At 42.4% G+C, this 23,903-nt stretch overlaps 1 protein-coding gene across 7 annotated transcripts in view; it reads left to right on the top strand.

The window, feature by feature from the left end:
- The window catches only part of LOC110181801 (dynein regulatory complex protein 8), a 308,724-nt gene that overhangs the window by 261,490 nt on the left and 23,331 nt on the right, over nucleotides 1-23,903 (top strand). For 3 of the 7 annotated variants that reach the window (XR_015270660.1, XR_015270659.1, XM_086828339.1), the window contains exons 2-4: nucleotides 41-272; nucleotides 329-539; nucleotides 602-615. Coding sequence is in view for 5 of the 7 variants with exons in the window: in XM_086828339.1 (XP_086684465.1) it covers nucleotides 41-272; nucleotides 329-539; nucleotides 602-613 (455 nt within the window). In the remaining 2 variants the exon portion in view is untranslated. Of the gene's footprint in view, nucleotides 1-40; nucleotides 273-328; nucleotides 540-601; nucleotides 708-10,925; nucleotides 12,091-23,903 lie in introns of those variants that run through there. The other 4 variants (XM_086828341.1, XM_020949687.2, XM_086828340.1 and 1 more) reach the window with 2 other exon arrangements.

Below are 23,903 nucleotides of genomic sequence, written 5' to 3'. Positions count from 1 at the left end.
TAACTAAGTTTAATTATTATTATTCAATAATATTTTCTAGTAAACAACGACTTGGAGAAGCGCATTTCCGATGCCTTCTGTGTCTTTGATCACCATGGCGACAAGTTCATTGATGTCCGGGAAGTGGGCACGGTTCTCCGTCTTTTGGGCTGTGTGCCCACGGAGCAGGAGGTGAATGAGGTGATCTCTGCCACCGAATCGGAGGAGACTAGCGGCGAAGTGCACTTGACCAAGTTTCTGCCCCATGTCTCCCAGTTGCTTATGGAAAGAAAGTGAGTTGAACTTATATATCCCTTAGTTTATCTTTCACACCATTATTCTTCAACAGAATGGAGCCTGCACCGCCGGAGAAGATTCTACAGGCCTTCAAGATCCTGGATCCGGAAAATAAGGGATATCTGACCAAAGAGAGCTTTGGCAAGCTAATGATGGAAGAAGGCGAACCCTTTACCCAGGAGGAAATGGATGAGATGTGGCCAGTGGCCATAGATCCCATCAGCGGACACATTCCCTATGAGTTCTATTTGAACCAATTAATGGTAAGAATGGCGTTTTGTTTAAGTAAACATTTAAATAATTTGGTTATTGTTTTACATTTCAGGTGTATTTGTAAAGGTATGTACATGGAAACATTTTAAAAAAATAAATACATTCTCTGGAATAAAGTGTAACCTAAACTAAATATATATTTGATATCTTCTGAAAAAGTGCAAGTGCATCTTGGGAATATATACACTTGTTAATGAGAGTTTTTTTTTTTTGGATACACTCACTACATTTGCTATTCCTACTATACCGCCGAAGAAGCCTCTTTTGCTGCCACTTTCCACCCCTCCTTTCTGGCCTGGCCTGGCCCCTTACATTAGCCGCACACACAGGGAGCGCAGCTAACTAACCAAACTGGCCAAATGCGTTTCAAAGTAGAAGGCTAAGTCCCGGCACAGGACACTCGCTTCTGGCTCTGGCTCTGGCTTTTGCTTTGACTATGACTTTGGCTTTGGCTTTGAATCTGGCTTTGACGCTAACTGTGACTCTGGCAAAAGGAGGAGTTCCAGCTCCAGCTCCAGCTCTAGGTAAAGCTCCTCCGTTCCACTTGGGGCGGAGCAGTGCAAAGTGGGTTGCGCATCATTAGCACAACTAATGGATGTTCACTTTTCTTACTTGGCCAAGTCGTGTGGACCGGGCCAAATTGCAGTGCGGCTATAGGCGAGAGCGGGCAGAAATTTAAATAAATTAAAATACCTCTCAAAGTGCATTTGCCAGGAATCAGGAGTGGGGGAAAAGGAGTCGTGTTCAGAGTCGTGTTCTCGCTTCCGTATTTATTAAATTCTAAATACACGCTGATGGATGCACTTAACTGCATCTTATGGATTAAAATATTTCACGTAATGCCGCTGCCTTCTGCCAACTGCACGTTCCGGCGCTTTGGCCAATTTGAGTGATTGCATTGCGCGCATTTAAATGGAGGACCAGGTCCCTCCCTCTTCATCCTAAACAAGTTCTACGTGCGGTCGCCGCTGCCTAATGGACTTTTAATCTTTACAACTTGTAAGAAATTTCGTTTTGAATGGCGCCGACTGCCGCTAACTGCTAGAAGCAGATATTAGATTCATTTTAAGATGCTTTCAAAGTATAGTTTCTTTATAGTACAGTAAAGAAGGATCTCTCGAAATAAGATTTGAGAACATAAACCACAAATATATTACAACCGGTTGCTCCCTCTTTGCATCTCATTTAAGGAAATCCAAAACTGGATTTGTTCCGAAACAGGGTTAAGTATCTCCAACAGTCGCCTCTTAGTCCGGAAGCTAAGCTCGTAAAAAATCGCAGAAATGACGAACAAATTGTCAAAGTTCGACGGAGACTTTATGGAAAAGTCCTGCCTCGCATGAATCAATCCGGCCTCCGCCTTTAGAGGCCAAAAAGCCAAGTCTTGGGACTGAGACTGAGGCTGCCACTGATGATGATTTACGCTCGACGAAGCGTAATTAAGATTTATGCTCCACACTCCATACTGCTGGCAAAATTCATATATGTATATGAAGTATACACATAGTTGCCTTAATTGTTAGTTATGCGCTTTTGTTTGTGCGACATTAAAACTAATTAAGTAGAAAGAGTTCCTATAAGATTTATATGCATCAACGATTGCCAGTTGTTGTTACAAGTGTGTGCGGCATATGCGGTGTATGAGTGCTGCAAATTAAAGCAATTAGTTGCATTTTATGACAATGGCCAGAAAGTACAAAAGTGTCCCCCGGGCCGGGAAGCGTAGAGGAATAAAATATGTATTTAGGGCCCCAAGGGATGGGGGCCTGCCCTAATGAGCGGGCGGTGGCAAATATTTGTGCACCTTGATTGATATCAGCCAGAGGTTGTTTTCACAATTGAGATATTATGAATTAATTATTACAATTATCGAGAACAACAATGTCTTGGGCTGCCTAATTGATTGCCAATACTTCAAGGAATTAAACCAGATAGAAATCAGCACCGAGCTTAATATAATTTGTGCTTTTAAATAATTTATAAAATGTAATATAATTTTAATGAAATTACCGTTCTACATTTAGTTATATTCAAGTACTTTTTTTTAGATGGCTTTCATCCTCTCTTGTTACATTATTCTTGGCCTTTTTTCTTTCTTTTCCCCACTTTTCCATAAGCCAAGTTTACCCACATTCTTTCAGCCTGCTTGCATATTTCTGCATTTAATTGAGCCAAATCTAATTTTTCTCGCCTTCTCCTGATTTTCATCGGCCTCACTTCTTCGGCAGTTTTCATTTTCCAGCTGGCGCTGTCGCTGGCCTGGAACTTTCAATCAACTTTCTGTTTACCTAGTGGCAGGCGGCACAGCCTTGCATTAATGCCAGGCCTGGGTTTCGTTTTGTTAGTGCCACTCTTGCCCCAAAGAAGTGGCATTCGGAATCCGAATCTGGCTTTAAACTGTGCACTGGCAGTGAGAACGAACGAAAAATGAGAAAAAATAATAAATAAGAGGCAAGGAAAGCGCAAGCAGGCTGTCGTAATTTCAATTTCAAGTGATTTTCCTGCCTCGGCCGTTAATTGAATTTAAGCTCTGAAATATAATTTGGATTTTTGCATGCTCTGGCCACAGAGCGTAGCACGCCGAAAAGCGAAATCCCCCCATTGGAAAGTCAAAGTCGAAGGCAGAACCAAGGTAAGGCATGGACTGGAATTGCAAAAGGTGAACAACATGTGGAGCCAGAGCCAGAGCCAGAGCCAGAGCCAGAGATGGAGCCAGGGCTTTGCGGCAAAAAGCGTGGCCAGTGGCATGCAGTCTTTATTGTTGCAGCAAAGAGCAGCCGTCGACATCATCGTCATCGTCATGACGTCGTCGCTCGTCGCTGCCATGTACAACACCCAAAGGTATCAGCAGACAAAATGCTAAAAATGTATTTACCACAAGACACAGGCAGAGGCACAGGCAAAGGTAAAGGTAAAAGCACAGCCTGTGCTGCTCCCGACTGCGGCTGCCCTTAATGGATCCGCAGCACTTTGAGTGATTTATTTCACACGTTGATGAAATGGACAGCAATGGGCCGCATTTTGACGTTTATTGCAGCAGTGGCAAGCACTCGCAGCAGCAGCACCAGCATCGCCAATGGAAGCAGCGCAATGCCCACGGCATGTGTTCTGCGCATGCGCAGCCCTTTAAGAACAGCAAACCGAGGCGCAGACGGTGACCAGGCTGGGGCCAGGCAACGAGTGTCAAAGGAAGCTGGTAAAGGTCCCATTGAAATGCTCTTTCTCAAGGATGCCACATGTCGTATAAAGGATTAATCTGGTTTAAGTATATTCTTACCAGTTAAAGAACAGAAGTGTAAAGTGGTTCTGAGAAGGATTTCATAGGCAAGCCTTGAAGTATTCATTTGCTTCACAATTTTTTATTTTTTTATAGCTTCAAATGTATCTAAGATTTTTCATCTATACCTTAAAGATAATTTTTAAAATAATGAATACAATTTACGTACATCATGTTATTGATAACTTAATAAGGGCATTCCTTAGTCGCATTAATCTCATTTGTACAACATTTTGCTTTTTTAATATTTTCCTTTTCTCTGCTCGTTTCTGCTTTTTTTGTGCAATATTATTATACCCTTGCAGGGTATTATAATTTAAGTAAGAGGCTTGTAACGCAGTGAAAGAGTTATTTCCGACCCCATAAACTATATGTATTATTGATCAGCAGGAAAAAGCTGAATCGATCTAATATTGACCAGTTACAAAAAAAATATATCGATAATTTTTCAAAGTCTTATAAGGGGTTACATCGTTTAAATTGTAAAAAAAAATTTTAAAAAATTTATATTTTAAATTTTAAAAGTATGTATGCAGAATTTTTAGCCCTGTAAACACTGCACCAGAAAAGCTATTTGAATTGAAATTAATGCATTTTTGGCTTAGTTATGATCTTTGAAAAACTTTCATTTTACCAAAAAATTAACATATAATATGTTGATTTAATTCACATAGATGACACTTATTTTCGGATTTTTCATGGTATACGAAGACCAAGAATCCAATGAGGGCCAAAATTCTTATGCATTTCTTTTCTTAATCTTAATCAATAAAAACTACAAATCATTTGACAATGAATTCATCAATAAATTTAACTGTATTTTCAAAGTTTTCTTATGGGTAACTTTATTAAACTAGTCAAAAGTCATTCATAGAATTTTTAAGTTTTTTAAAAACTAATTCCCAATATGCCAGTATCCTTATAAAAGCTTTCTATACTGAGAGTAATGTATATTCGGCTTAGTTATGATCGTTTCCATATTCTACCCCATGATCCTATGGCTAACTGCAAGGGTATACAAACTTCGGCCTCTCAGAGTTAGTTTAAATTCTGTGTTCTTTTTTTCTGTATTTCTTTTTTGCAATTGCATTGTGAGCCTTGCACGTCTTTTGGTAATAGCCCCGGCGACCGTGCCCGCTTTAATGAGGCGCGCTCCTCAGTCGGACGCCACGCATTTCGTAAGAGTAGTTTTGTGGCCGTTTACCAAAACGACGGATGTGGCTGGCAGGGCCAACTCTCGGCTATTAAAACATTTAATTGCAACTTAATTAGTTGAGGACACGATGGAGCACTTCTCACGAGTGCAACTCCGCGAGAAATGCCAGTGTTGACCCCACCGAGTCAAGTCGAGTGCGGGGTCAAGGGTCGGGTTTTCGCACAGTTCCACTCGGAAAACGGCACTCACGGAAAAGCCATTGTCGAGCTGAGAGCGTTGACAAAACCCCCCAAAACACCACCACCACCACCCTTGAGAGATGGAAAAGTCAATTTAACACATTCACAACGCCTCTTAAAATGTTGATATTTTAATTAGTTACGCTCTAAAGGATTTTCCACAGCCAAGTCAAGGTTTCACCCACTCCCAAAGAAATCGAACCCAACGACTGTGGACCACAGCCTGGATCACAAACTCCAGTGAATGCAGCTGGAGAAAAATAAAGTGCCAAAGGGCACACATGGCAAAGAGTATCTTGGCTTTTGTGGCTTTTGTTTTTAGCCATAAAGTCGCAGTTTAGTGTGAGTTTGCTGTACACTGGTGGAGATTTTTTTGGGATTTTTTAAGGGTCTCTTAAAGAGTTTGAGGTAAGGATAGGGTTTCAATCTATACATAAATTAACTACATTTTAATCTATGGTTTCGATTTCTTATATTTACAAATTGCAACTAGAACTAAAAGTTCTCTGAACTATTTAGCAACTGACATCCCTTTTAAGGAAAGAATTGAGATAATATGTAATTCTTATACAGTATGAAATTAAACAGAAAGTAAATTTGTTTCAGTGATTAATAGGAGCCCCTTTCCTTACCCTAAAAACCCCGCTCATGCTGCTTAACCATATGCCAACCTACAGAGTTTTGTTTTCCCCTCATCGGTTTTTATTTTGGTTTTATGACAGCGCGCCCAACTGTGGCAATAAGTTCAAATGCCAGCCCAGAGAGCCGGCGACTAAATGCATGGCTTAATGTGCCACAGAGGCTCACTGCCTGACTGGCTGACTTGCTGACTGGCTGAGGCCAAGACTAAGACTCCAACTTCGACTCCGACTCCGACTCAGACTCCAGCTCAGAGTCAAGCTCAGGCGGAGTGGCAGTGCCAAAATAAAAAGTGGGTGTAGCGGCACCAAATGCCATTGCCAACTTTCGGTCCAAAGGCAACGCCAACGCCAACGCATCTCGTGAGTCCTCCTCCGATACTCCGATCCTCCCAGCCCCAGCCCCATCTCCATATCCTCTCCACCGCTGATTTCCACTAATTTGATTAAACAGATTGAGTTTAATAAGGTTTCGTGGCGGGAAAAAGAAGAGAAATGCACTTGGCTGACTGGACGGGCAACAAATGCTGCCTAATTCAAGTGCCGCATTTATTTTGTAAACATTTCACATCGCACTCGACCATAGAATAGCCATCCGCACGACTTGTTGTGATACAAAATATGCCGGTTGAGCAGTGATACCACTTGAGAATTTGCCCACACAAAAGGCCGCACATCCCTCCTAGTCCGTTCCCGATCCCGATCCCGATCCCGGACCTGGACTTGGACCTGGGACAACCCAATCAATGGCCCCAGTGTTGTGCGTTTTGTGTGCACTTATGCGATCATTTGTTAAGTGTCATCGCGCCGGCATATGGGCAGGAAAACAACTCGAGTTCGGTACCAACAAACTGGGCTGAGGGAAAGATCTGTCCCCTATTCCAAAGGCAGAGCCTGTGATGCCCTTGGTTTACTCTGAAAGCCACCTTGAGGGTATATCATTTCAGCAGCTCAACGGATGCAGGTCTGATCGGTTCTTTTTTTTAGCAATCATCCACCATTAAGATACCTATATATTCAGGGGTATACGTATCGTATACGTAATTATAGAAAAAACTTTAGAAAAGATTTTCGAGGCAAAAGCTATACAAAACTTAATGAGAAATTTGGCTCAACTAGGATATAAATTTCATATAAAATTCTTAACAATATCCCATATAAATTCTCCCTCTATTTCCACTTGATGACTTTAGCCAATATGACCTTTTCATAAGGGTATTTCCTACAAAGTGCAGCTCGTAAACAAGCGAAATGTTGTTGCTGCCGGTGGTAGTGGTGTTGTTATTGTTATTGTTGTCTTCGGTGTTGCTGATGTTGTCCATGGTCATGGTAAATTTATGCACAATTTTTCGCGCTTTCAAAAAATATTTGCATCATTAATCGTTGCAAACTCTCCGGCATAGCGGCATCGGGCATTGTGGCTGCTGCCCTCCTGCTCCTCTCTGATCCACCATTCCGTTCCTGTTGTTTAGTTTGAGGCGTTGTCTGCGCCTAAAACTCACCAACATCAGCGGCCACATCCACATCCAAATCGCCATCCCCATCCCCATCCCATCCCCATCCAAGTGCAAGTCCACATCCAAATCCCCATCAAGCTGCATCGGCATGCGGGTCGTCGTTACAACGTTGTCGAAATGTTTTGTCAAGTTCTCGCCGCTCAACAACAATGTGGCATTTGCCCTCTGTGGGCTATAGCAAAAAACAAAAAATCTAGAAAAAAGCTAATACAGTAAAACTTGCATAAATCGAACCTAGGACTACAGACAGAAAGCAGTCAGAAAATATGAAGAGGGATAAATCAAAATTCAATCTTTGTGTATGTTTAATTTATATATTTCAAGAGTTCTTTACCCCAGTTAAATGTATAAAATATATCTAAATGTTTTATAAGATATCTTCTTTTTTATAAAATAAATTAGTAGGTTCTTGCTTTAATTTTTTGAGAGCTTTTGGTTCTACCCGTAAGGAGTAGAGTTTCGAACGCCTAACTGTAACAAGAAAACAAATCCTAGAAAAATTTCATAATCGGGAAACCTATTTGCTCCTTAGCCACAATGGAAAGTTGCCTCTCATCCGTAATAAACTTGAGAACTTGAAAATCATAACAGCGGCGAGCGCTTTTCGGAACCGCAAAAGTCGTAAGTCAAGCACCGCTGAACGACTCATAACCCAGAATATATATACACTTAGAAATATATATATATCTGAACCATAAAGCAGAGCCAACACCCAACACCCCCACTATTTGCTTGTTACACAGCTGTTCTTCCCCTCGGCGCACACATAAACTCAAATAGAACAACTTTGGCCAACTGAGAAGTTCGAGCTGCAGGCTTCAGGCAAAAACAAAGGAAACCGAATGAAATTATCAAATGTTTAATAGACTCAACGAGCTGGAAAACCCCACACCCGGACCCAAGGATGATGGATGAAGCTGCCGAAGCTAAGGCCAATGCCGAGGACCTCTTAGTCATTGAAGCCAGCCAACTCCGTACTTGTACATTTTCTCGGAAAAGTTTTCAACCGGAGTTACGCACATTCGATGTGTGCAGGAAAAGGGAGCAACAAGTGGCAGCCAACTGAGGCGCCATAATAAAGCTAAAACTATGGCTGAGTTGCAGTCGAACTTTTGGCACTCCCAGTTTTGCCAAACAGATATCATAAATGGAGTTCAGACCGAAAGTTAGGTTCATATTATGGAATTTGTTAAGCTCTTTTGTCACTCAAAGTTGTTATACATTTGTTTAATAGAACTTCAAGCGAAATCAGTGCTATATATTTATAGGTACCCTTAATAAACATAATTACTTTCATTTCTAGAAAGTCAAAGTCTTTTGGAAATCGACTCACACCCTCACCACCTCCACTTTTTCGTACAAATCTCATTTGGAACTCCGAATCGCGTATGATTACGACCTATTATTAAACCATCGATGAAAAATCCCTCGCACCGCCAGAACATTTCCTGTGCCGTTGCAACGCACAATGAACTCATAAATTGACGCACCCTCCAAAAGCGACAACATAATCGGCCACGCCGAAGGCGATACTCCCATATACCCCGATACTCCGAAACTCCGATACCTTGGGCTCCAAGCAAACGATCCAGCGACAAGACGACAAAAGGCGATCCCAGGCGCACTTGTAAATGGCATGTTGCAACAAGCCTAAATATGCGCCACACACAAGCACAAGGCGGCACTAACGGGCCAGCAGCAACATCATCGGCAACATTGCAACAGCAACATTGGCAACAGCAACAGCAACAGCAATGTTGACTCCTACGCAACGGCGACATTGCTGCCTGCCTCTATTTAGCTGCGCCGAAGCCTTGACAATGATCGTCATTAATTGAGAGGCACAGGCGGAGACCCAATAGTTGCCACAGCTCTCAGCTGCACTTGGAGAAAAGAAGTCAGGGTTTAGATACCTTATTCAAAGGAACTCTCATTGCTTGTATCTATACTACGAAAAAGCTAATCTTTCCCTGCCATAAAGGCAAAGGTACTCCTCTGCTATTTAAACTTGCTTTAAGGATGCACAACTTCCAATTTAGTTCCCTGTGTAGTATTGGGTTACCTGAACCGTCAGGCGAATTATGAAAAGGTGGGCTTGGTGAGGCACTGGCACTCCACCAGTACTTGCCTTGGTGCCTGGGAGGGTTTCGGTTTTGGCTTTCTAAATGCGTCAATGGCCATGTGAGTGTAAGCCTGCGAAATGGTCGACCTTTAACCCAGAAAGTAACGAAAATCTAAGCAAATATCTACGCATTTACTTGGTATCTACGCAGATTTATCTTTGGGGACACATACTCGGAACAAGCGCTGAAACCCAAGCTCAGACCAAAAAGGCTCTTACATAAATAAGTACGCGGATGTGGGTAGAGTTTTCTTTTGGGGAAAACATTTCAATGGAGAGAGTGTAAGTCTAAGGTTGTTGTGAGTCATTTGATGGATGCTTATCCAAGGATGATGCCATGTCCCCGAGGAGATATTCAAGAGTAAGAGACTTGCATATTTGATAACTGCAACTTAATATATACAATTTTAAATATTTGTAGCTTTAATCTCGTGAAGCCCATTTAGGCCATCGGATATCCATAGTTTGGGGGCCCGAAATTCCAACCGATATTCAGCATCAATCTGCACACTGATCCAGAGCATAAGCGAGGGCTTCATTTTAGCCCCACATTGACCTCAATGCGAGTGGGTAACGAAACCCAAATGATGACAGCTACCGATATGCAACCGATTCCCTTCCTTCCGCCAAAGTCCGCCAAATTACAGAGCCATAAGGCAGAATAATACCAACAACAACAACAAAAGCCGGCAAAGGAATACGGGGAAGAGTTCTGCGAAATTACAGCTGAAATGGCCGCGAAATTCTTTGCATGCCGCGTAATTTGTTGGTAGCCGGCTTTTGTGCCACACGAAAAAGAAATCACAATCTCATTATGGCATACACCTTTTGGCAAAAGCAGGCAACGGCAACGGGCCGTCCATAATTATAAAGAGCCCTTAAGTACTTGTTAACAAGTTCGATATCTGGGCGATTTACATGATGTTCTCTGGTTCTCTGGCTCAATTCTTCGGGCTCTTTGGGCTCTTCGGCCTCCTTGGCTCTGAAAAGAAAGTGCAAAGGAAGGCAGTGCCCCCCTGAACGGAACATTTGTGATTTGAAGAGCGAGATAAACCCATCGGATGGGCCTCTTTTTTTAGGGATCGCGTATTGCCAAAATCACGGCCCGAACAAATTGAATGGTTATGCTTTATGGCTTATGGAAACCGGCAGCTGATTCACTCGCCGTGATTTGTTGGCCATAAAGTCGAATGCAGCCCTAATTAAGGAGAGAATCTCGCAAAGAGAGTCAGACTGACATATGCACTGAAGGAAAATAAATATAATCGAAAATTATAATCTCAGAAAAAGAACTATTAAATATCAAAGATCTCCTTGTTTCGGTTTCACAGACTAAACTTAATTAAATCACTAATATCTCTGCTGTATCCTTTGCTTTCAGTTTGAAATAAACCCAACCAACACAATATTATATGTTTTTTTTTAAGGTGTAACTAAGACGCGTCTTGAGGACTCCTCCCTCTTCACTACCCAGAAATCTTCGGCGATAAGCCAACCGTTAAGAGTCTGGCGGCCAACAGACAGTCTTTTGGCCATTAGCAGCGATTGAGGCTACGTTGTCGATGTGCCTAACCATTAGCAATTAATTAAAAAATTAGAATATATTAAGAGAGACCGATAGAACTTCGATTGGGCAGAGATGTCGCCTTATCTGCCGTCGCATCTCCATTGACATCTAAACGAATTAAATAAATTGAAAATGGCCTGAAATATGTGTGCCCCGGACGACTTTGAATGAAAATTTGTTTTTCTCCATGGTCCTCTTCATCTTCTTGATTCGTTTGAGAAGATTCCCGGCTATTCACATAGTTGGGAACGCGCTCCGCCTCAGCTCAGCTCAGCTTCGGTTCGGTTCGGGCAAATGTTGCATATTTACGAGCTATTTATGCATATTAAAAAATTCCCTAAGCTTTGTGGGGAAAGAAAAGGAAAAAAATCAAATCAAAACTAGATAACAGTAGCTGGCATGCACTCCCTCTTTCTTGGCCCACACTTTGGTTAATACCTGCATTCAGAATGCATGTTTTTTATTTTTTAATATTAAGAGTCAAAGAACCCCGAAGGAACTCGCTTTGGGCCCAGAAAATGCCATCGGTGGGTCCTCCTTCAGCTTCTTTCGAGATGCATTCACTGATAAAGATTTGTCTGTTTTGATTTTTTATGATGCCACAAAGGTTGGCTGCTTCACAAATTGAAAGTGCCCCGGACGGACAGGGGCTATTTGTGCAGCACTCCAAGAGCGCACATAAAAATCACATTTAATTTATCGAGAATGCCATTAAAAAATATGATCATCAATTTGGTTGCTATGCTAATGCCATTACAATTATTGCATGGATAGATGTGTAAGAAAAATGCAGGAAATACGCTTTGGAACATTTTAAAACTCCCCTTTAAAGTTATTAAACCCATAAATAAGTTTAGGTCATATAATGTTATGGGTAATATATATAAACAAGGTAAAATAAAAGAAAAAGTACAGAAAGCTCTTAAAGAAAGGGATTATTAAAGACCATATTTTCTTTATACATGTTAACTATATATTAATAAATTATAAACTATTTAATGAGAGGGTAAAGCACTCACAACAAAGACATTATATTCAATACCTAGTACCACTTAACCCATTCTCATTTCAACTTGGCCAACAACTGCTGCAGGGAAGAGACTCACTTATTGCGGTGACTTTCGGTGCGATGTCGGTGTTCGGATTAATATTTCCCCCCATTGACAGGCCTTTCATCAGGTCCCGGGGTCGGAACTAACACATTGGGATTATTTTTAGTTTCCACAGCGTTGTTGCGTGTCCGGCTACGCAAAACCGCATGGGAAATTGGCATTCAGTATCCCGGCCGGCCGGGCCCTAACACATTCCACATGTTGGCTCTCTAACACAGTTATCAAGTTGTCAAGCGGGCCTAAAGCAACTGCTATTATTGGCATATGTTGTGTGTGTGCAGCAGTCCAAGGACTGGACTGAAAACCCAAACAATCCAACAATTGCGTGCGGCTGACGGATGAGCCAGGGCTTCACTGGGCGGCGGACTGCAAAAGGGGGGCGTGGCAGGCCCAAATCAAACGCCTCATGACCATGTACACTGCACAGTGGAAGTCGCTTGCTGCACATTGCTCGCAGCATTGGTTATTATGGGAATGGAAGCCGCAGCGCATTAACACAAACTATGTCATAACCTCAATGCATCAATTACATTGCAAAGCCAACAGATTAGAGATGCCTTCATCAATGCAGGCAGATGGAGAGATGCACTGTGGGAAGGTCTTTGCAATATGATTGTGAAGAATTTAAATACAATTTAATTTACTCTTTATTTTAATACCCCTAGTTGAAGTTTCTTTTTCCCCTGTGGCAACATAATAAATGAGTTGCAATTGGAATTTAGCGCATAATCAATGAGGAAACCAAACTCAGAGCCAGAAAAGCAATCTTCTGGCAATGGGCGAGGCCTTGGCTTGGCTCTTGCATCGCGATAAGCGGCTAAAACAAATGTCATACTTGCAACACGGTAGCAACATGTGTTGCGGCCAGCTCCCCGCAACTACCGCATTGCTTTGCTTGTCCGACTAATATGATACGAGGCCAGTCTCTGCCAATGCCATATAGCCATATAGCCATATAGCCATTGCCAGCCTCATCCGCATCCCCATCATAATCATCATTATCATCATCATGGTCGTCGTCCTCGTCCTCGTCGTCGTCGCCGTCGTCTGGCGACTTTCGCTTCATAATTGATATTTTTGTTTCGTGTTTTTGGGAAGGAACATGTGCAACTGAAGCGCAAGCAAACAACCATCATCTAGTGCACAGTGAAAAATTACATCAAGCAATGTTTATATTAATAAAATTATCTAAATATTGCAGTCTATACCTTTAGCTTTCATATCAACATATACTTTTTTCCTGTGCAACTTGCAACTTGGAACCGGCAACTAGCAACATGTTGCTCATGTCGATAACAACGGGCAGCTCGTGTCGGGAGCGGGCTGAGGCTGAAGCTAAGGCTCAGGCTGAGGCTCAGGCTCCGGGACCATGGCCAAAAACCCCAAACCCAAACCAAACCAAACCCAGCCCACATGGTCCGCAGCAGCTCTACCCGGTTGAATGAATTCCATTTTTGCGTGGTTGTGAGATTTGAATTTATAACTTGGCCGCGACACAGGTCCACAACGCGACGCGACGCGACTTTAAGCGAATATCTATGACTGTGACGTTCGCTATTGCATTATCTTTGATTTAAAACCAATTCATCAACCCGCTGACTGCAGCGATGACTCTGTTCTGCCTCGCGATTCTGGGATGTGACTCCAGCCTGGATTCCCAAGACGATGACGGTGATGGTGACTCCTTCGAAGACTTTGGCCTGGGTGGGTTGCACTAATTGATTTTCGTTGGCAGTGCCGGCTTATGAGTAATGGATGCCGAACTGCACATCTAAATAGATGCCCCGGAGCTGGCTCTGACTCTTCCTCTAGCTCTGATTCGTGGCAACGAGGACGACCATGGCCATGGTAATGATCATAAATCAAGGTCTGAATTAAAGACAAAGCGATTGGGAGTGGGCCCGACTTGTTCCAGATAAGCGGGAAGCAGGAAACATTAGAAATCTAATGATTCTCCCCTTGCCGTGTATTCCTGAAAAGCGTCGCCAGGAAGATATCGTGATTAACAGGAACGGTTATGCCATTCATTATGGCTAAAGAGTGGCTTAATAAGCTCGAACTGGAGTGTCATATCTTTGGCATGTAGTCGGAAAATAATATATTTGTATTTTAATTAAGAGAAGTTTTGTATTCAGCAGGGGATAAGCTTATATAGTTTCTACAGCTTTCCTTTAGTTTATAGAAATTTCCCTAATCTTGGCACACTTTGTGTAAGTTTCAAATGATGGATGATAATCCCTCGCTTAAAAAATATGTGTCATTTCAATTTTGAAGTACTTTTAACCATTGTTATCGGCTGATATGACGTTTAAAGTATTTCCACGTTTTCTCTGGCACTCCACTTTTCAGTTAACCTTAAAATTCACTCAACATTCTCACCCTATCTCTCTCCCTTTTTGGACAAGAAAATCCCCTAACTGGCTTTGGACGCGAAGAACCTGTCCCGCAGTTTGAAGGAGGGGGCTTAAGCCCGGAGACAAGCCCTCTGAAAAGCGACCGACTGCACCCGTAACCGAAATCCAATTTGGGCCAGGAGCGGTGCATACGGGATTTGGGGGCCTACAATCCAACCAGCTGACCCAAAGAAACACACACAGATACATGCAGCTGCAGCTTTTGACTGCGACTCGACGACAATTTCCCTTTCGATTTCAGCAGTAATCAAAACTGTCCACTTTGTGTCATGTCACACGCGACAACGGCAGCAACAGCAACGGTAACAACCACGTCAACTGCAGATACTTCACATAAACAAAAGCAAAGGCCGGGCTCCCAACTACAAAACTATCCAACTGTCCAGCTGTCAGAGACAGCAAACGGGGAGACACACACACTCTACACTCTACATAGCCGCTACGCACAAGTCATTCAATCAACTTGAGAGGCCGATGCCCAACTTGGGGCAGCGATTTCAGAAAACACACAAAAAAATCTAGAAAGAAATGCTATGGTCAAGTGTCGACTATGAGACACCCGTTACAGAAACTCTTTACAAAGTTATCTTGAATTTTAAAAAACTAAATTATATCTTAAAAGTGTAGATATGTATTTGAATTGCATCTGAAATCCAGTATTCTGCAGAAAGTTCTTAAAATCTTTATAACAATAATATGTTTCTAGAATTCCTTTTACCAATGAAATTATATTATAAAGTATTTCTATATAGTTTTCATAATAACTTTCCTATATACCCTTTTCTCTCCTATAAGCTTCTGGGTATATATAATATAAAACTACGGCAACGACAGTGCGTTCAATTGTACAAACGGCTTGTGGCGGATTATGATTTTGTGATTTGGTGCCTGGGTCTGTGCCTCAGCCCGGATCCCCCGCCCGACCTGGAGCCCACTCTGCCGTCGTGTATCTCTCAGATACTTAGGCTTACACACCAGTGCCAGGCATGTCTAATTGCGCGCACATGTCCGGCCAGCCGACACGCCCCTTGGGTGTCTCTGCATCTGTCCCGTCTGTGGAAAAGATACAGAAACAAGCACAATGAGTGAATTGTGCGATCTGTGGGCATTGTTTTGATTTAGCGATAAATATATAGTAGGACTCTCTGCCACGCCGAGCTTAGCTTGATTGAGATGACTGGATAATCGAAGCGGAGAAGTGATGAAGTGAAGAAGCTCTGAACAGACGCCAAGATTGCCAATCATTTTTTGTCAGTTTTTAACAAATTAGCAAGTTTTTTTTGTTACAGATCGGTTATAAAGAGGTTTATTAAAAAAATGTGTGATAAATATTAGTTATAAGAAGCATGCTTGTGGGGTATTTAGAACGTGATTGTAACCTCTTGTAAAATGAGTATGCTCTTTGAAGTACTGATTATAGTTATCTAAAGATTCCTTGCTTTATGGAAGTATTATTTTAACAACCTAGATATAGTTTGCCTAATAACATTTTTCAGTTACTCAAACTACACATCAAGGGATTAGCCTAAGTAACAACTTCAATTCAACTTGTGAAAGAGCGTGCTTATTCAGATATTTATGAACCATTAAGGCACCTTTATCATAAAAGCTTTTGAATATCTTTAAGGCAGTAAAACGTATTATGGCACCTGTAAACCCTCCCTCCACCCCTAAGACCCTTGGGCAACCGTAACTGTCAACCTTTTGGCATGCAAAGAGGCGCCTCCATTGGCAGTCATCGCGACGCCAAGAGACGCCGAGAGGATCGAATCGAAAGCCACCGAGGCAGGCGATCCTGGACAGGAGCAGCCAGTGGCCAGTGCCTGGGCGATAATTACGCATGCAGGTGGCGCGCTTCATTGAATAATGCGAGTGCATAAATTAATTAAATTACGTTATAAACTTGGAACGCCAGCAGCAGCGGCTGCCTCACGCATTTGTCGCATAATTACGGGGCGCGAATCGCGAAAGGCAACAAAGTCCAGCCTCGGAGTGAGCCTGGAATGGCCTGGGCCAGGTTGTTGCTTTGATTGGAAATCGTTGTTTGGTTTTAATTTTTGTCGCACGGCCACCCAGCAAGTGGCCAGCAGTGGCCAATGGCAAGGGAGCCGGGCCAGTGCCAAAATGATTTGCATAGCCAAGGCCTCTTGCCCCACAGGCAACAAAAAATCGACAAAGACACTTGGGAAAATTAGGTAAAATTGTTAAATAAATAGGGAATACTGAGAAATAAAATATGATTTATATTACCTAATAAAAATAGTAATAAAGTAGATAATTAATAAATAAAGGTACCAGTATTGGTACTCATAGAAATTGTTTACTATTACAAAGCCAAGACTTGGTTTGGATATCTATTAAGAATTTGTAGGTTTCAGTATGATTTTGTTGTACTATTTTATACTAAAACCATCTAAAGCAAATAAACTTTAATAAAAGTATGCTTAAGTATATCTAATCTTCTCTAATTTAAGTTTATTTAGCTTTTTCTTTGAGTGCATCAGGAGCAGGGGCGCTTGGCGCTCGACGCTGGGAGCTGTGTTACCTCCGAAGCTCGGCCTGTTCCGACGCCCGCTTTGTGCTGGTCTTTCGCTTTTTGGGCCACATCGGAGGAACAGGAACATGTCGTCCAATTACTCGTTTATTCAATGGCGTTTGCATTAAGTGGACGCGTTAATTACGCCACCGTGCGACGCGACGCGACTCGGAGCGAGGTGCAGGCGAAAATGTTAATTAAGTGATATTTTCGGCACCACGACCCGCACAGACATCCCCAGATATCCGCCAGCTATCCGGCGTGCCAATTGGGTCTCTGGTCTCTGGTCTCTGGTCTCGGATCTCAGGTCTCGGGGCTCTCCTCTCTGTAATTAAGTTGTCCTACGAACTACGCCGTTTACCGCTTTTGTGCGTGTGCATTGGTAAAGGTAACTTTTCCGTGGGGGTTTTTCTTTGTCTTTTCGGAAAAGTTTTCACTCAAAGTCGCCTGAGTGAATTTGTCTAGGAAGTTTGAAAGGATATTGTAAGATACTATTAGTGAGAGTGAGTGGATTTTATGGATCCGTAAGATGGAGGAGGAACACTCTGTTTAAGGGGAGGCAAAGGTGTGGCACATTCCTCGACTGGGTATTTAATTCAGCATTCCGCATATCTGGCCATCTGAATGTATAATCTACAGAGCAGCAGCAGCAGCAGCAGATGCCGTGTGCATTAGCCTAACTAGCCGGGCTTTAGATGCATCATTAATGTGCATTTGCTGGCTTAGATTTTGCGCTTAGATAACCACGCATGGGAATCACCAGAGTGCCGGAGAGCCAGCCCAAAAAAACATTAGAGCTCCGCTCCGCTCTGCTCCACTCTACTCCGGCCAGGCAAACCCTTTGTCCGCTGCTTAAAAAAGCAAACAAATAAAAATGATTTATAACGCAATGCGTTGTTGAGGTTGCAGCGCCGCCAAAAGCGCCAAGCCAACAGCGGCCCTCGAGGCGAATGGCCATCGAGAAGGTTGCTCCAGCTGCCGCCAGCTTTGGCTACGTTTTCCCTCTGGTATCTGGTTTAGGAGGGATCCCGAGAGTGCGGTGCGGTGCCGAAGCTAAAAGTCTATGTTAACTTTGATAAATCGCTGCACTACTAAAATGCGATAAGCGTGCGAGCGCGACCGTCGCATCGCGCTGCTGATGAGGAGTCCAAGTCCCCGAACTGCCGAACCAGAGCTCCTAGCTTCCAGCTCTCAGCTCCCAGCTCCGGACTGCGACCCCCGAGTGTCAGAGATGCCAAGAAGCTTATCACTAATGTTGCTAAGGTATAAAGAAATATTTTTGGTAAACGGAAATCCCTTTTTAAGTTTACGATATACATTATTACATTTCAATTTCTTTAAATATTTTTAAAACCAAATGAAAGCTTTAAAATGTTTATAGAGGCGAGGTAAAAGTACCCATAAATAGCCATTTCGACAACACTCTGGAGGAGACCAGTTCATGGAGCGATGGCGATGGCGATGGCTACTGTGAAAGGGACGATGGCCAGTTGATCGGACGTTGTAAACGCATGCGCTGATTGCAGTGCGATAGTCGCCACGGACTGGACCCTGGCCCCTGGCCTGGTCTGGTCTGGTCGGGTCTGGGGACTTTGGCACTGCGACGAACTCGTACTTATGTATGTACTCTGCTAGTGTCCAGCAAGTACTTGCCACAATGATATCTGCATGTCTATCTTAGATGGGCGCACACTCACAAACACACACTCTGCTGAGGCGGCACACACGCACAGCTGCAAGAGGCGTTGAGTGGTGTACGCCTGCGTGGCTACCGCCACTCTGCGTCCGCTCTTGGGCCCCATCTCTCTTTGGCGGCCGGGGTCTTGGCCCGGTCTGCACTGCTCTGGGCCATTGCGTGTTTGCGGCAAGTCAAGTGCAGCAACAGTCCGCGTGTGTCAGCCAGAAACACATACACTTTAGCGACAAAGAAGTGAAGTAACCCAGTAAGCTTTTAGCCGTCGAATAGGTAACTTTGTAGGCTTGGGAACAGGTTTACATCTGAAGTTATTATTGTTTTAAAGACCAGGATCCCAATTACATACTTTACAATACCTGATACCTGATACAGATTGTACAAACAAGTAAGACTTAACTGAAATATGCAAGTCCTTAAACTTCCATTCAATTCAATAAGGGAAAGGTAATTTCTTGTCACCTGTAGCTTGACTTTCAGTTTGATATATAGGGTTTCATAGTATAAAATATATATTAATTATTTATTCAATGTTTTTAATGTCATATACGTTCCCCTATATTAAATCCTTCTCTATGCTCACTGGGTTGTATTAGTGGTATCCTCCCTTCCTCTTAGACTGGCGCATACCCCATACTCTCCTCATATTCGCGATCCGCCCAGTACTTTGTGCGATACGTTCGCTTATCTAGCGCCTTGAACTTGTAATGTTGGTTATTTTGTGCAAATATTGCGTTAATTAAAATATTTTAGTTGCGCCTCGTTGATAATGGTCGTCGTTGACGTCGCTTGCTGTTCATCTTGTTGTTGTTTCTGTTGGCTTGGAGACTCCCTTGGGGCTTCCTTTGGCGCTGTTGGAGTGTACTTGTGTGTGGATGTGTGTAGTGTTGACGGCATTGGGTTCTTGCCACCGACACCTTTTCCGGCTTAATGTGCCACCGACAGAACACGGAAAGAAAAGAGTACCCAGTTATCTATTTCCTAATATAATAAGTAAGTGTTGTAGCAGGAAAGGAACGTTTTACTGAATTCAGAAAGTAAGACTATGAAGTGGCATACTGATTTCAGATTCATAAGAGTTCATTAATAATTCTTAAAATCCTACAAATATATTTTCCTCTGCACTTGCTAGTTACCGGTTAGCAGTTGCCAGTGGCAAGTGGATTGCGTTTTTAGCCCGGTTTACTGCCAAGTTGGCAGCACAGAAAGTTGGCATCTTCGTACCTTGATTAGATAACCCCAAGCCAAGTCTCAAGTCCCGGGGTGGAGTCAAAGTCAGGCCAAAACGGCATCTGGAGGTGATGGAGAGCCCGGCACGTATGCGCGTCAAATATTTGCATTAAGATGCCAGATAGCAAATGTTGCGTTTTCGCATTTGGCCGCCAAACATTTATAATTACTTAACGCATCTTATCGGCCGCGGCCTTTGGGCGACTCAAAAGCGCGAACGAAAATAACTCCGATAAAGTGAGCTGTCCGTCGAAGGTTCGACGACGTCCCATCCGTTGGCCATGGCTTTTGGTACTTCTCCTCACACTTGGCACTTGGCACTTGGCACTAGATGCTTGGGATCTGGGATCTCTGGGGATCTGGGTGCTCGGATCTCGGATCTCGGACAGCAGACACGCCCGGAGGCAAGTCATCGAACCCAAATGGAGCGTAACTATATTCAAAGTGCCATTCGAGAAGCCGCACACTAAAACTCACATGGCCCGCTATGGGTCCATTTCGTGCAAAGTTCAAAGCGAGGGCGATCCAAAGGGGGTGTCTTGAAAAATAGTCAAAGAAAAACCGAAGTTTATTTAAAATATTTTTTAAAATTTAATGTAATATATTCGAACAAAATGAAGGAAATTAATAGAGCTCAAATTGCAGATAAAATACGTGGTTTCTTTGGTTCTTTGATTCATTCAACAATTTGTGCAATGGTAGAAAAGATTGTCATGCTCTTGATGTGTCCTTTTAAAATCATAAATTTATCGGTTCACTAAAATCCCAATCGTATGTATATCATATACTTTAACAGAATAAGCTTTATACCCATGACTTTTGTTTTGTCTTTGATACAATCTTTGACTATTTCTGGTAAAACTTAAATTCCAACTTTATTTTGTGGTTCATTTTCTACATTATTGTTTACAAAACAAGGCTTACTCAAGTCTTCAATCTACCCTCGATTCGTGCAAGGAGCGCATTTCGAATTGCACCCACGCATTTGTTGTAACAAATTTGTAGCGCGTTCTCGAAAGCACGTGACTCTGTAGCCGGGCCAAAAGACGAGCAGCCGTGAAGAACCCCACATCCAAACCCCATCCAATAAAACCCACAAAAAAATATATATAGAAAAGAGGAAACCCAGGGCCATGGCATCGAACGGAGCACTATATATCCCCATCTAAACGCCATTGCCGGGCGGAAGTGTGAGTGCATTTGGCCCGGACCCCCTCCCCCGACTGTCCACCCCGGAGTCCGAGGTCCGTTCAGCCAGTGTGCGGAGCGAAAGTAATTGATTTCCTTTATAGTTGAGACAGTTTCGAACTCAAATGGCTGCAGCGGCAAAAGGCAACAACGTTGCCAACGTCAGTGCCACATAGCCCTTGTCCCTTGCACTGAGCAAAATTTTATTCAGTTTTTTACTTTAATAGACCAAGAAGTTAGCTTTTCCTAATTCAATTTGAATGCAATATCTATAAAGTGAAGGGTAAAACTAAACATCTCTGGTCAAAATTTAGGGGAATATCTTATGAGTATATTATTCAATATTATACCTAATGATACATAATATCATTGTATAAATAAACTAACATTTTTCATTATAATAATGGGGATAGTCTTTATAGTACGTGTGGGAGATTCTTTTCAAATATTGCAGGATTGCATTTTAAAATACTGTGAAATGTTCTTATCATATATCACCATATATCTTTATACATATACAAATATCTATCCCCTTTAAACAATCAATAAGATCGTCTTCAATTTGTTCTATAAATTTGCAGTAAATGCTAAATAGAAAACTTTAAGAGAAAACTAAACCTCAGTTAGTTTTTCCCCAGTGTCCTGCCATGTTACACTGCTCACATACTTGGGCTTCCTGTCCGGCCATCGCCTTTGGCCCGCTCTGTTTGCCGCACGTGTAAATGCTCCAAACATGTTGCGGTTTTCGGGTTGAACCTAACACTTTTTCGGTGTTTTATTGCCGCAGCCGTGAGATGTTTTAAATAAAGATTTTTTATTGTCAATGTGTGGGGAATAGTGTTGCGGCTTTTAGCTTTATACCGACGGTTTCGAGTCCGTAACACCTCGGCATTAGCTCAGCTCCAACTTCTCCTCCTCCCCAATCCAAATCGCTAAAGTCGGCGCGGTGCATTCACTTTAAAGTGCCGAGGTCGGAAAATTGAAAATGTCAAAGGTGCAGGAAGCGCTTAGACCAGGCGACGCCAAATTAAAATTACGAGGATGTAGATGGGGAGAGTCGGAAAATTAGGGGAAACTATAGGATGGGATCAAATGTTCCAAAGGCGAGTGAATAGTTTGGAAAAATGTTGATGAGAAAGGGGAAGCATAAGCTAGTTTTCAGTTCAGACTTCAGAGCTGGATATTACGTTTCAAAGTACATTAGGGCACTCCTTAAATTTAAATATTTGTTTATGGAATAATATAAATCCCAGATTTAATGCTTCATACTTAATGGTATGTTTGTGCATTGGAGTTTTAAAGATCTTACAGTTAAGTAAACTAAGTAAACTTAAACTAAGAAAATATTAATTAAAATCTTAGAGCTTCAAAAATCATATTTTTCTCTCCAAAAAACCAATCTCTATAAATAGAAATCAACTTTTCACTGGTGACTCGATAGGCGCCGAGTTTTACTTGGGGCGTTCCTGGGTCTGGGACCCGCAATCAATCTACCAGATATTTAAAATACAATTTTATGTAAATCTCAAGCGACGGCGCATGCCAAAATACGCTTGGCTGGTGTGACTTTCGATGATGTTTAACATTAATCGAACTGCTTATAAATTTGATAGATATCGTTTTGAAAATTGATTAATGAGCGGCACCAGGCGAATGTCTGTGGCGGTTAATGCGTTTAGCGAACAGAAAGCGTTGAGGATGGAATAGTTTTGGTGAAACCATCGCCGGGCCATTAATGAGACCAATTTGGTCTCGGCCCACGACGGAGCTTCGGCGTTGCTTACTTATATAAATAAATGCAAACAAACCGCCGACAAAGATGATTTATTAGATGCTGCACTTGACACCACCAGGGGAGGCCCGGAGTCGGATGCAGTGCAGGGATTGGAAGCCCCATAAGAGTGGCTGCCTGCCTGCTCATGATGTTGCTGATGCAGATGACGTTGATGATGAGCAGCCTGTGATTCGATTTGCCTATGTATGCAACAGCAACAGCAGCAACAGCAACAGCAGCAACAGCAACAGCAGCAGCATCCATATGTGGCAGGGCAACATTTATATGCAACATGCGGCCCTGCAACGTGTGTTTTCCAAGCTGTTGATGAATGCCAATGCGATTGCTGTTGTTGCCACTGCTGTTGGGGGCGCAAGTGGCAAATGCCTTCTGCCTCGGTGGGCGTGGCATGCAGCACTCAGCAACGCGACTTGACTCCCACTTGAATTTGCATTACAAAGGCAACACAAATTGCGCGCTGCTCTTTGTACCGTCGAGCGGTGGAGGCTGAAGGATGTCAGGCAGTTCCTTGCAAGGTCTAGCCAGGAGAGGTGCATTCCCTGAGTTAGTGACGTATAACAATATATAATTAATATACAAAATATATATAATTAAGTATGTATATATTTTGTATTTTAATTATATATTTAAAGGAGGAGTCTAAAGCCGAAGTTGAATGCTTATGTGTATTAAACCTCATAACCATGCAATCAGTTATTTTGAAATTTAATAAATATTCCTTCGATAACAAGAAAATAAGCTAACTTCAAAAGATTAAGTGTTGTATGTTTGCAGTTTAAATTTAATTAGAGGTTATAATTATATTTGATCATAACTAATCTTAATAGCATTAGTTTTAAAATGGGAAGATTTTTTAAGCCAGATTTTATT

Source organism: Drosophila serrata, unplaced genomic scaffold (genome assembly GCF_035046125.1).
Source record: "Drosophila serrata isolate PLE 108 unplaced genomic scaffold, ASM3504612v1 contig_184, whole genome shotgun sequence".
Taxonomy (NCBI): domain Eukaryota; kingdom Metazoa; phylum Arthropoda; class Insecta; order Diptera; family Drosophilidae; genus Drosophila; species Drosophila serrata.
Note: the sequence above shows the minus strand (reverse complement) of the source record. Positions and strands in the feature narration are given on the sequence as shown.